Genomic DNA, 12,255 nt, shown 5'->3' on the forward strand with positions numbered 1-12,255 from the left:
AAATTGAGCAGATTGTTTATCCCATTTAATTTTGTATTCATTCTCACCTCATGACCTACGCATTTGTCTATTAGTTGCAGGTAGGAGCTTATGTTTTCTTCATCTGGTCTGGATACAAGGAGTTGTGTACAAACTGCAAAATAGAATAGTCAAACATTACAAAGGTACTGTACTGGTACTGATAAAAGAAACGACATTCAACACATCTTTGAAAAATGCACAACGAAACTTAGTTGTGAAGCCTGATTGAATTCAGCTTTGTTGATAAACTCTCAGGTTATAAAACTTTACAGAAGACATAATTGCACAACCTCAGAGGGATAGAGAAGGACAGTGAAATAAAACAATGAAGAATGAGATTAATGAAAATGAAAGCAGTGAGAAGATTTAGTCATACAACTATGGACAGATTGAGCAACATGCATGTATTACAACTTTTATTCGTGCTCAAACATTAAAAAGAGAGAGAGAGAGAGACTTGGAGAGCAAGGAACAAGCGGACAGAAGTATATGAATTATAGAACCCACGGCAGATAGATAGACAGATAGCACAGACTAACACAGGAAAACAGCGGCATGTAGATATACAAATATACATAGTGGGACAAATGTTACGGGAAGTAAAGTTTGATATAGGAATATACAAAGGATTAAGGGGAGAAGAATGATCCCTCATGACAAATCAAAGAAAAATAACACAGATTTGGAACAGATTTTAAAGTCATATAAAATTCATTACAAACATTGGCTGGGAACAAGCAGCACAAGAGTCAATAATGAGACAAAGTAAATGGAGTTCAAGAATATAGCAGGAGAAATATTCTGTCAGGAGGCCTTTCACCAGCTCTGAACTACTCTGGTTACAGTTCCTTGGTATTTTTAACATAATTTTGATTTAAATAGTCTTGCCCCGAGCAAGGAGGGCTGCCGCAAGCAACCCGGCATAGGACCACCGGGAACGAAGGACCACCAGCGGGGGGCCACCGAGAGTGTGGTGGGGATCCGGTGGGAAGCCGCCGAGGTTGAAGGGGGACCTGGCGGGGTGCTGCCTGTGACCATGTGCGGCGGCAGGCCTGGTTTGCTGCTGCGAGATAAGACTGTTCGATGAACTATTTAAACTTTGTCGGCGCCAGAAATGTGGCGACTCTTTATGTATCACCTAGGTGAGGTATGCTGTATGTTAACTGTTTGTGTTCAAAAACGAAGAATTTCACTGTACCTAGGTACATGTGATAACAAAGTATAATTGAATCTCTTAAATACAGTATGGTTTCTATATTCTATTGCATGAAAAAGTTCCTGCTTTATACGTTTAACATTTTTGTGGCTCATTTAATGATTCACTGATATCCTCTTCATCCTTCATAACCTAAAGCATTGAACAGTCCTCACTGTACTAATCACAAGATCAGATATTCAAATGTATTATAAATTACGCTGGGTAATTTGTCTGTGAATCTACATGGTACCAATCTTTTTAAAATGGTAAACAACTTAACTATGTTCAAATTCACACCAGTTGCTTTTCAATATCATTATGACAATTCAGATATAATTTACCATTCCCAATTCCACTTCTAAGGATAAGCATTTGTATCTCAACATCTCAGTTCTTCCAATTTATTAAACATTTTTACTACTTAAAAGGCATTATACAGTATTCCCATTTTTATTCTATACTGACCTTACCACCAATCTTCAACAAAATGTGTTCATACTAAATGCCAGGTTCATTTATATTTCACATATCATTTTTATCACATTCACCACATATCTGGCCATTATAAAGGTATGGTAGCACTCTGATCCTGCTCCTACGATTGGCAATGTTAGCAACACCCATATTACGAAATAAAGCCGAAAAACTTCAGTCAAAGTTCTGCACGCAAATTCCCATGTACATCAGATTAATAATTTGGAGACACAAGAAACTGCAGATTATGGAATCTTGAGCAAAACACAAAGTGCTGAAGAAACTCAGCGGGTTAGGCATCATCTGTGGAAAGAGTGGACAGGAAACATTTTAGTTTGGAACCCTTTGTCAGACCGATTGCAGGTGGGGATGGGGAGCTAGAAAAGAGAGATGGGCGTTCGACAAAGCCTGGCAAGTGTTAGGTGGATACATGTGAATGGAGTTTGATTGCCAGATGAATGGAGTAGATTGGTGATGAAAAGATGGCTGGAAATGAAAAGGAGACAAAAAGGTGTGGAAGTGAGTCTGGGTCAGAACATGTTTGAACACCAGGAATCATAAAGGGGAAGCCATGGGAGAAGGTCGCACAGAACTTCGGACAGAAAGAGGAGGAAAACCTCTTCAAGAACTTACTCTTTCTTAATTTTATATTGTAGGAAGTCTGTTTAATAGGTCCACAGCAATAGATTTCATTAAATATTACTTGAAGGTTCAAACATTTACTCCATCATTTCTTTGTATCTACTCATTTTGATAAATTCAATGGTTATTCAAATGCAATGTGCATTTCACAAATTATTTCACATTGGATCTTACAATGTTTTTGTCAGGAGGCCAAAAATTCCTACTTCCTACTGTGCTTCAGGGCTTTGTCCAGATACTCTAGGGATGTACTAAGGGTCTCTGCCCCCCTCCCTATGGAGAAAACTATTCAGGTTTGTTCAATTTCTCCTGATAGCTAATACCATCTCATCCAGGCAGCATTCTGGTAAAACTCTCCACATCCTTTCTGTGATTAGGCAACCAGATCTGCATGCAATACACCAAATGCGGACTTACCAAAGTTTTATGAAGCTGCAAAAGGAATTCCTGACCTCATACTCATTGCACCAACCAATGATGGAATGCATATCATACACCTTCTTCAATCTGTCCCCACAAAATTAAATCCATTTGCACCATAATACATTCCCCACAGGTTATGTAATTTCACAAGAGGCAAAGAGTGCGGGGGGGGGGGGGGGGGGGGGGGGGGGGGGGGGGGGGGGGGGGGATATAACTAAAGCCTATCAGGAAAAAAAACGACAAAGCATTTAGGACATTATTTGAAAGAAATACTGTTGGCGTGATTACGAGGCCAAGTTTCAGTCTGCCACTGAAACTGATATCAGTTTCAAAGATAAATGTCGGTGATTTGTATTTAAGCACTAATGCTTCTGCATACAATACGACAACATTTGAGATTATTCCTTGTATTCTGCTTGGGTAGTTTACAATCTAATGGTATGAATATTGAATTCCCAAATTTTAGGTTACAAACCTACAAACAAGCCCCACCCCTCCCCCGACCTAGGTGTGCACCCGTTTCTTCTTTTTCCCTTCCCCTCCCACCTAATATTCCTTCCTTCTGCTTTACATTTCTCTCCTCTTCTATCCTTATCTCACAGCTTTTGTCTTTTCAACTCTGGCCTTTGTCCAATCATCTGCCAATCAAAACCCTCCTCATTTGTATCAACCTGTCACTTGCCAGGCTTAATCTCCTACTCATCTCTCCTTCAGCTTTCTCCCCCCACCACAATCAGTCTAAAGGAAGGTCCCAAACTGTTCCTCCCACACTGTCTCTTTTTTGGTATATCAGCACCTGCAGTTCTTTGTCAACATTTGAGGTTTCATCTGTCCATTGCTATCTTTTTCAGTTGGCAGAGCTGGTCAATATATCAGGAAATCCTGATGTATCACCTTAAAAAACGATTAATGCCCTAATAACTAGTCAGGTAAGCAGGCATCATTCATTATGGATTCACAGATATTTCCTACCAAGATGTTCCACTTTCACATCTGACAGAGACATTTTAGCTTACATCGAAAAGATTTCTAAGCTTGAATGTCAGCTGTAATTAGAACTTGACAGCAGTGACATTAAATGCTCATGTAAGCCAATACATTGCTTGACTGTTCATAATAGATATTAAAAGGCCTGCGCTCACAAGGCCAACAACTCAGGGCTGCAGATTTTTTACAATTCTATCTTTTAATAACTAAAATAATAAGGAAGAATTTGTATTTAATTACATGCCACAAAGCAATTTACAGATGATTAAATCTTGTATTCACTTTAATAATGCAGGGAAATACCATGATCAATTTTACAGGACAACAAGTTGACAAGCCAATCTGTTTTAGTGAAATTAGTTGAGAGCTAAATACAGGCAGTCCTCGGGTTACATATGGGTTCCATTCTGGGAATAGTCTGCACGCCAATTTCTAAGTCCGAAATGTGATTTTCTATAATCAACCTTAATGTATTGCCATGTATACACTAGCTATAATTTTTTCATGTCATTAATATCACCCTAACACTATCCATAATTAAAATAATGGAAAATATAATGTGTCCAATCATTAATGAATACCATGAAACATTTTATTATCACTAGCTTGAAAATGCTTTCAAAATGTATGGGAGAATGTGTGACATTGATTTCCGTAAATTAGGTGGTTTGGAACCTGGCGGCCACTGTATTAGTTCAAACATTGAGAGAACATCCCAGCACTTTTTCTACACGGGACCAAAAGTGCTCCTTTATGCCAGTTGAGGGCAGGATGCGCAATGCTTCATTTGAAATTGTCCACCACTAACAATGCTGTAGAGAGTATCAGCCTGGATCATGCTCTCATATTTCTGAAGTGCAGCTTGAACACATGACCTTTTGACTCAATGCGAGAAGTGCCACCGTAGATTAAACATGACGCCTCTTATGCAATCCTGGATCAGTGAGTACATCGTTACCAGAGCAGTAAATTTCTCTCTACTCTACCTGATTTGTAACTTTAAAAGAGTCCGTTCCCAGTGCTGCGAAGAAAGGGTCTGCAGCGATGTTGCACAATATGCCAGTCAGCAGGACATCGACACACCACTTGTCCATTGTGGAAATAATCTTCCAGACCAACACCAGGTCCATCAGGCAGTGGTTAGCATGGAACATCCTGCAGCCACTGAGGGACAAGGACTCGATGGATCTTGTGGCGTGGTTGCCCGAGCAGACTGCTCAGCTTGTCTGGCGAAATGCCTCATTGCCAGAACTCATCAACAAGCACCAGGATCGCACTTGGCTGGCAGTGAGAGGGGCCCACCCAGTCAGATCCTTCCTGTACTATCTGTATCTTACGACCGATGCACACTACCCTCTCGACGGCTGCTACAGAGAGACGGTTGCCCACCTCTTCATCGAGTGTGAATTTGCAAAGTAGGTCTGGAGAATAATGCACAGGTCCTTGTCGTGGTTCCTTAAAAGAGGGCTCTCTGATTTAAGGGCTGTTCTCAGGGACACATTCGGAGACAGCCATCAAGTGTTCCTGGACGATCATCAACTCGGATGAAAACAGCTCATAGGTCTGCCCGTAACTTGTTGTCCTCCCAGCACAGTATAATGTCAGTCAGGGAATATGGCTGACTGGACCATTCTAGATTGCATGTGCTCATTGAAGCCTAGTGCAGCCAACACCTACGCTCGGTGGGGGAGGACCGCGATCTCGGGACCTTATGCTGATGGACATTAAAGGGCTGAGTCTGGTGGGGACACCCCTCAAAAAAGGGAAGTGTTATCAACCCAGGGGTCTGCATGGGTGCTTTGTTTAAATATAGGTGCAAACACCACCGAGTATGACATAAATTAATGTATAGGTGTTGAAATGTCTGAAGAGTTTTTTAACATATTTTTTAAAAATTCTGTATAAAGTTTACGTTTGGAAATAAAAGAAAACTTTCAAAGAACCAGGGAGTTGAATGCACTGATCAATTAGATCTTCATTCACTGCTTAATTTATTATTGCACTCATATTTCTATTTGAGAAATCTTTAGAATAAAGGCTTACCTTTGCCCATGACTCTTGTAAACTGTCCAGGCAAATCTCCCTCTGGAACCACAGCACCTCCCGATTCGCTCTCGCACCCTGTAATGTTGTGCTGCTGAATGCCCCCTGCAGCAGAATCCTTCACGTCAGACAGCCGACCTAAGTTGCTGTCCGGGCTCATGATACTGGACTGAGAGTCAAAGGTTTGGTTGCGCTCACTTGTGTTCTGGCTGTGAGAGAAACTGTAGGGCTTGATTGGGGTAAGAATCATTTGGTGCAGCTCCTGGAGTGCATTACGTAGATTGCCACCTTCAAGAATGTCCTATGCAACAGAAGACAAACCATTAACACAGTATTAACAAGTATCAATTTTTTTTGTCTGCATTGGTGAATCCATGTTTTATATAGTGCTGTCACAAAAAAACATTTAAGGTATCTCAGATGATCTGCACTCTGGTAAACAAATACAATTTAAATCCAGTAACAAACAAAAATGATTGAACTGTATATTTGAATAATCTTCCTCCCTGCATTATGGTTACTTACTGTATTTTTTAAACAATTAAGACCCAGTATCAAATTCAATGGGTTTTAGATATCCAACAGTAGCAAAACATTTGTAATCAAATCAACATTCTTTTTAATAAACTTTCACTACATTTCACTAAATTCTACAATATCCTATTCTGACTTTGTAGGCCAAACATGCTGTAGGTCAGGAGGCAACTTTGTTCCCTTAATGTTTTTGACTGTGTTCACTACAAAATACAGCTTGAATGAATAGACGAAGAATGAATAGAGAACAAACATGCACTTTTATGCTTACTTTGGATATGATAATAGTGCACCGCAGTAAACAATAATATATTACAACTATTTTTCTGTGTAAATCTTCCTAGGTTTTTGGTGTTGTTAAAATGGCAGTTAGGATAGTGGAATGCTCCTCGTGCAAGATGTTGGAAGTCAGGGGGATTTCAGTGTGCCGAAGGACTACTTTCAAAAAGGCATTCCATAGTGTACACAGAGACACCCTTTGGCAAATTCTTAAAGTGTATGGCATCCCAGAGGCTTTCATAAACATCTTCAAGAACCTTTACGAGGGATTCAGTTGCTGCGTCAAGGTTGATTCAGGAAACACAGAATTCTTTGACATTGCCACAGGGGTAAGAAAAGGTTGCCTTCTATCCCCCGTACTGTTTATTGTCACGATCGACAATGTCATGCGGAAGACAACGAACAAACCTGACTTTGGAATACCGTGGAGAACAGGAAAATGCCTCAGACCTAGATTTTGCCGATGACATTGCACTACCTGCAAAGTCGAGACACACCCTTCAAGAGCTGACAACCGCTCTGGAGGAGAATGCATCAAATGTTGGATTAAAGATCAGCTGCCAGAAGACTAAGACCATGCAGACTGGAGACCGGCAGCCAATAGACCAATGGGGAACCTGTGGAAAATGCCACAAGATTTACCTATCTTGGCAGCATGTTCACAGTCGATGGAGATGTAGAGGTCGACATCAACTCCCGAATTGGTAAAGCTGCATCAGTCTTCAGACGAATGCAGCCAATATGGTCTAGTGGCGGGATAGCCAAGATACTAAAAGTCAAGCCCTTCCAGTCCGTAGTCCTCCCTACAGCCCTCTATGCCAGTGAGACATGCAAAAAAATCAATGTGAAGATGAAAAAGAAATTGGATGCATTCCAACAATGCTGCTTGAGGAAGATCCCGAAGACTAGCCACAGAAACCACCTCACAAACGCGGAGATCTCCCGTGAAAATGCAACAAAGCCTCCCAGCCGGGATGTAGAGGTACGCAGGATTAAATTTGCAGGACATGTACTCAGAATGTCACCAGAGCGTGCACCTAAGATAGCAATGACATGGCAACCTGACGGAAGAAGGAAAAGAGGCCGACCAAAACTCACATGGAGGCGAACATTCCAGAAGGATTTGAAAGGACGGTACGCTAGCCTATCGAGGGTGGAAGACGTCGTACATAACCAAACAGAATGACGAAAGCTTGCTGCCCAATGCACTCAACAGTGTGGGAGGAACTAAGTCTAAATAAGAGGACTTCACCTGTCGTAAACGCATTCAGCTGCAGCTCCTTACAGACAACATTAAGGAATTGGAGCTGCAGTTAGATGACCTTGGGATTAGTCAGGGGTATGAGAGTGCCATAGATAGGAATTAGTCAGGTGATCACACGTAAGATACAGGGAGGAAGTAGATGGGTGTCCACCAGGAAAGGCAGTGAGTGCAGGAATCCCCTACGGTCATTCCCCTCCATAACGGGTACGCTCTTTTGGATACTGTTGTGGGGATGACTGGTCGGGGAGAGCAGCAGCAGCAGCAATCTGATTTGTGGTGGGGCCTGGCTCTGAGACACAGCGGGGAAGGGAAAAGTCAGACAGAGCCATTGCAATAGGAGACGCATTAGTTAGGGGACAGACAGGAGATTCTGTGGCAGCAAACAAGACTCCAGGATGGTGTGTTGCTTCCCTGGAACCGGTAAGTTTCCGAGCAGTTGTTGAACATTCTCAAGGGGGAGAGCGAGCAGCCGGAAGTCATTGTGCACATTAGTACAAATAACATAGGTAGAAAAAAGGATGAGGTCCTGTGAAGTGAATATAGGGAGCCAAGCAGAAGAGTCAAAACCAGGACCCCGATGATAGTAATCTCCAGATTACATACAGTGCCACGTGCTAGTAGGGCAGGAGTAGGCAGATAAGGCTGATGAATGTGTGGCTCGGGATTGGTTCAGGGGGCAGAGATTCAGATTGTTAGATCATTGTGATCTCTTCTGAGCAAGAGGTGACCTGCACAAGATGGACGGGTTGCATCTGAACTGGAGGGGAACCAATATCCTTGCAGGGAGATTTGGAAGGGTTTAAATTAGACAGGCAAGGAGGTGGTAACCATGTGTAGTAGATCAGAAATTGGAAGGAATGATTGGAAGGTAGAGGTTAGGACCAGCAAATCTCAAAGGAAGGAAAGGCTGGGAGAAGTGAAGGAATATGGTGACGCTGATGGGTTGAAGTGTGTTTATTACAATGCAAGGAGTATTGCGAAGAAAGCAGATGAATTTAGAGCCTGGATCAGTGCTTGGGACAGTGATGTGTGGCTATTGCTAAAATGTGGTTGCAAGAGGGACGTGACTGGCAGTTTAATGTTCCACAGTTTCGATGTTTCAGATGTAATCGAGAGGGAGGCCAAAGGGTGGAGGAGTTGCACTACTAATCAAGAAACTGTCACAGTGGCACTGAGGACATGCTGGAGGATTTGTCCATCAAGGTGATATGGGTAGAACTTAGAAATATGAAAGTTGCAAGCACACTAATGGGATTGTACTAAAGCCCCCCCAATAGCAAGCAGGAATTAGAGGAACAGATATGTGGACAGGTTACTAAAAAATACCAAAGCAACAGGATTGTCTTAGTGGGTGACTTTAATTTCCCCAATAGTGACTGGGCCTTGCTCAATGCTTAGATGGGGCAGAATTTACGAGGTTTATCCAAGAGGGTTTGTTGAAACAGTATGTGGATAATCCAAACCGAGAAGGGAGCATACTGGACCTTTTGTTGGGAAGTAAGCCTAGCCAGGTGACTGCCAAAGCTTTTTTCACTGTGACGAAAAGTACATCAATCTCCACCCATGATGAATATGGAACGGAACACAGGAACAGGCTCTTCAGCCTAAACTAACTAACCCACAAACAACCTCTTTCCCCCTCCAAGAACCCCCCCCCCCCCCCTACCCCCTACCTTTCCTCTGGTTTCTGCCCTCCCCCACCCACATTCCTTCCACCGGCTTCACAATTTGCAACTTTTCGATCCTTGAGCTTCACAATTCACAACTCCATCCATTTGGGCTCAATCATGTCTTTTCATCTTGGCTTTTGTCTGACAATCTGCCCATCAAAAAACCCCTTTCCTGTATTAACCCATTACCAGCAATGCTTTGCCCTGTCCATTCTCTCGTCCAACTTTCTTTCCCACCCCCCTGTAATCGGTCTGAATCAGCCTGACCCAAAATGTCACCAGTCCATGTTTTCCAGAGATGTTGCCTGACCCGCAGTTACTCCAGCATTTTGTGCCTTTCTAAATTACCTTCTGCCTGCACATGATCCATATCTCTCCATTTTCTGCATATTCATTATATTTAAAAGCCTCTTAAACATCACTATTGCGCTTCTACCATCACTACTGGCAGCGTGTTCCAGACACCCACCACTCTGTAAAAAAACTTGCTCCACATATCTCCTTTAAACTATCTCCCACTCACCTAAAGGATATGACTTCTACTCTTTGACATTTCCTACCTGAGAAAAAGGTTCTGACTGTCCTCCCTTTCTATGCCTCACCTAATTTTAAATACTTCTATCAGATTTTCTCTGAATCTCCAATGCTCCAGAGAAAACAATCCAAGACTGTCCAATCTCTCCTTACAGCTAATACTCTCAAATCCAGGCAGCATTCTGGTAAATCTTTTTTGCACCCTCTCCAAAGTCTCCACATCCTTCCGGTAATGGGGTGCCCAGAACCACATACAAGACTACAAATGTGGCCTAAATAAAATTATAAAAGTTGTAAAATGGCTTCCTGACAACTGCATTTAACTGCCAATTACTTCCCCCTGCATCTAACTTCCCAAAGTTGTCTGGATCAAACTCCATCTGACATTTCGCCGCCTGTATATGCCACTGATCTATATTTTACTTCATCGTCTTTGACAGCCTTCTTCACGGTCTGCAACACTATCAATTTTTGTGTTGCACATTTCATGCTTCTTTCAAGGTCATTTTGGCTCTTTCAAAACCCTCGAGGTGCAGCACTCTGCTTGTTATCTGAATCCATCACAATTTATTCTGTGCATCTCTTGAGATGGCCTAAAAATGCTCCAGCTAGTTCGAGGATTACACGATTGAAGGGATAACCTTCAAGCTGATACTAAGTTAGGTGTAATGAACAGAAGTGCCCCCCACCCCCATGAACAGTAGTGCCCCCCACCCCCATGAACTGTCTCCCTCGGATGGTCACGTCACACATTGACCCGGCACAGACACATTTGCACTTTAGACTGTTTTGACTGTTTTACTGTTCTTTTTATAAACCATGTTTCTCGGGGTATTTAAATCTAAATTTTATTAGTTGTTTAAGTTATGACATCGGATGGAAGCTGCATACCAAATCTCGTTGCACATATGTACAATGACAATAAAAGATATTATTATTATTATTATTATTATTAAGTGAAAAAAAATCTGAATTCAAAGCACATTAGCTGTTCATCAAATCTTGCAGCAAGGCAGTGTAACAAATCCTTTTACAATGCAAACAAAATAAAAGTTCTTGCCTAAAACATGCTCTGGCAGAGATATTATAATGGAGTGAATGGAAAAAGAGTTGCATATTATTAGATGATCAGAATCAACTGCAAATGATTCTAAGTTTAAAAATGATCTAGAAAAACTGAGGTAATTATGGTTCACATCAATAGGACAAGAAAATTTCTCCATAGTTTAAGGACTTTGACTACAAAAATGCCCTTGCTTTTCATGGGAGGCAATGTGAAGAGTGACTCAAAAGCCCGTGCTTCTCTTAATTTCTCAGAGAACGAGAGATCTCAAAAAATAAATCCATAGGTCAATCTCCCTGTGGTGAGGTGATGCTTGGATGATGGAACAGTCCATGGTTGTTCCTTCAAGACTACATCATGCGGTTTCCCTTCGATCAAATAATATTGTGAGTAATTCTCTGGAGGACATTGAGAGGCAATGTTTGGGGTCAGGACCCTTTCTTCATACAGTCCGAAGAAAGGTTCCAACCCGAAATGTCGACTATCCATGTCATCCAGAGATGCTGTTGAACGTATAAAGTGTAACAATACAATAACCAAGGCCATTAAATAATATTCTTACCTTAAGTTTCTAACCACATATTTTTAGCCAGTAAGTTTTGCAGTAGCAAACTAAAGTAAAAAGACTGTTTAGGTAAATGGAGCCATCGAACAGGAATACATATTTGCTTGTATTTCTTACCTTTTCCAACATTCTGAGTACATTCTGTCTCTCCTTCAGCTTTTGTATACTGAGAACAATTTTGTGCCTTGCACCTTTGGTAACATTCTGCAGCAAGAATAAAACAAAATGAGACCACAAATATTCAATTATAATTATAACTAATTAAAAAAGTCTCTCATAAAAAGTTTAATCACATTAAACTAACATGCTTCATAAAAATGTTGCTGTAAAATGTATATGCATGAAAAATATTTAAGGAAGCAAATTGAGAGATTAAATTTCCAAATGGGAACAAGCTTCCAACTACTGCAAATCAAAGTCCTCCATATCTTATCAATCAGCGCTATTCCCTTGACGCCAATCCACTTGTTTTATTCAGTTTTCTGAAAATGAAGACCAGAATTTGGTAGTCAGAAGAGACTTACCTTGATGGTGGTAGAGAGGTAATTTTTAGAAAAA

The 12,255-nt window shown here is 41.3% G+C and overlaps 1 protein-coding gene across 4 annotated transcripts in view; it reads right to left on the reverse strand.

Annotated features, from left to right (window-relative positions):
- The window catches only part of samd4a (sterile alpha motif domain containing 4A), a 117,610-nt gene that overhangs the window by 21,592 nt on the left and 83,763 nt on the right, over positions 1-12,255 (reverse strand). For all 4 annotated transcript variants that reach the window (XM_033027242.1, XM_033027243.1, XM_033027244.1 and 1 more), the window contains 3 exons: positions 11,815-11,901; positions 5,789-6,089; positions 48-133 (listed from right to left, as the gene is read on the reverse strand). In XM_033027242.1, coding sequence (XP_032883133.1) covers positions 48-133; positions 5,789-6,089; positions 11,815-11,901 — 474 coding nt within the window. The remainder of the gene's footprint in view (positions 1-47; positions 134-5,788; positions 6,090-11,814; positions 11,902-12,255) is intronic.

This window comes from Amblyraja radiata, chromosome 9, assembly GCF_010909765.2.
Source record: "Amblyraja radiata isolate CabotCenter1 chromosome 9, sAmbRad1.1.pri, whole genome shotgun sequence".
Classification (NCBI taxonomy): domain Eukaryota; kingdom Metazoa; phylum Chordata; class Chondrichthyes; order Rajiformes; family Rajidae; genus Amblyraja; species Amblyraja radiata.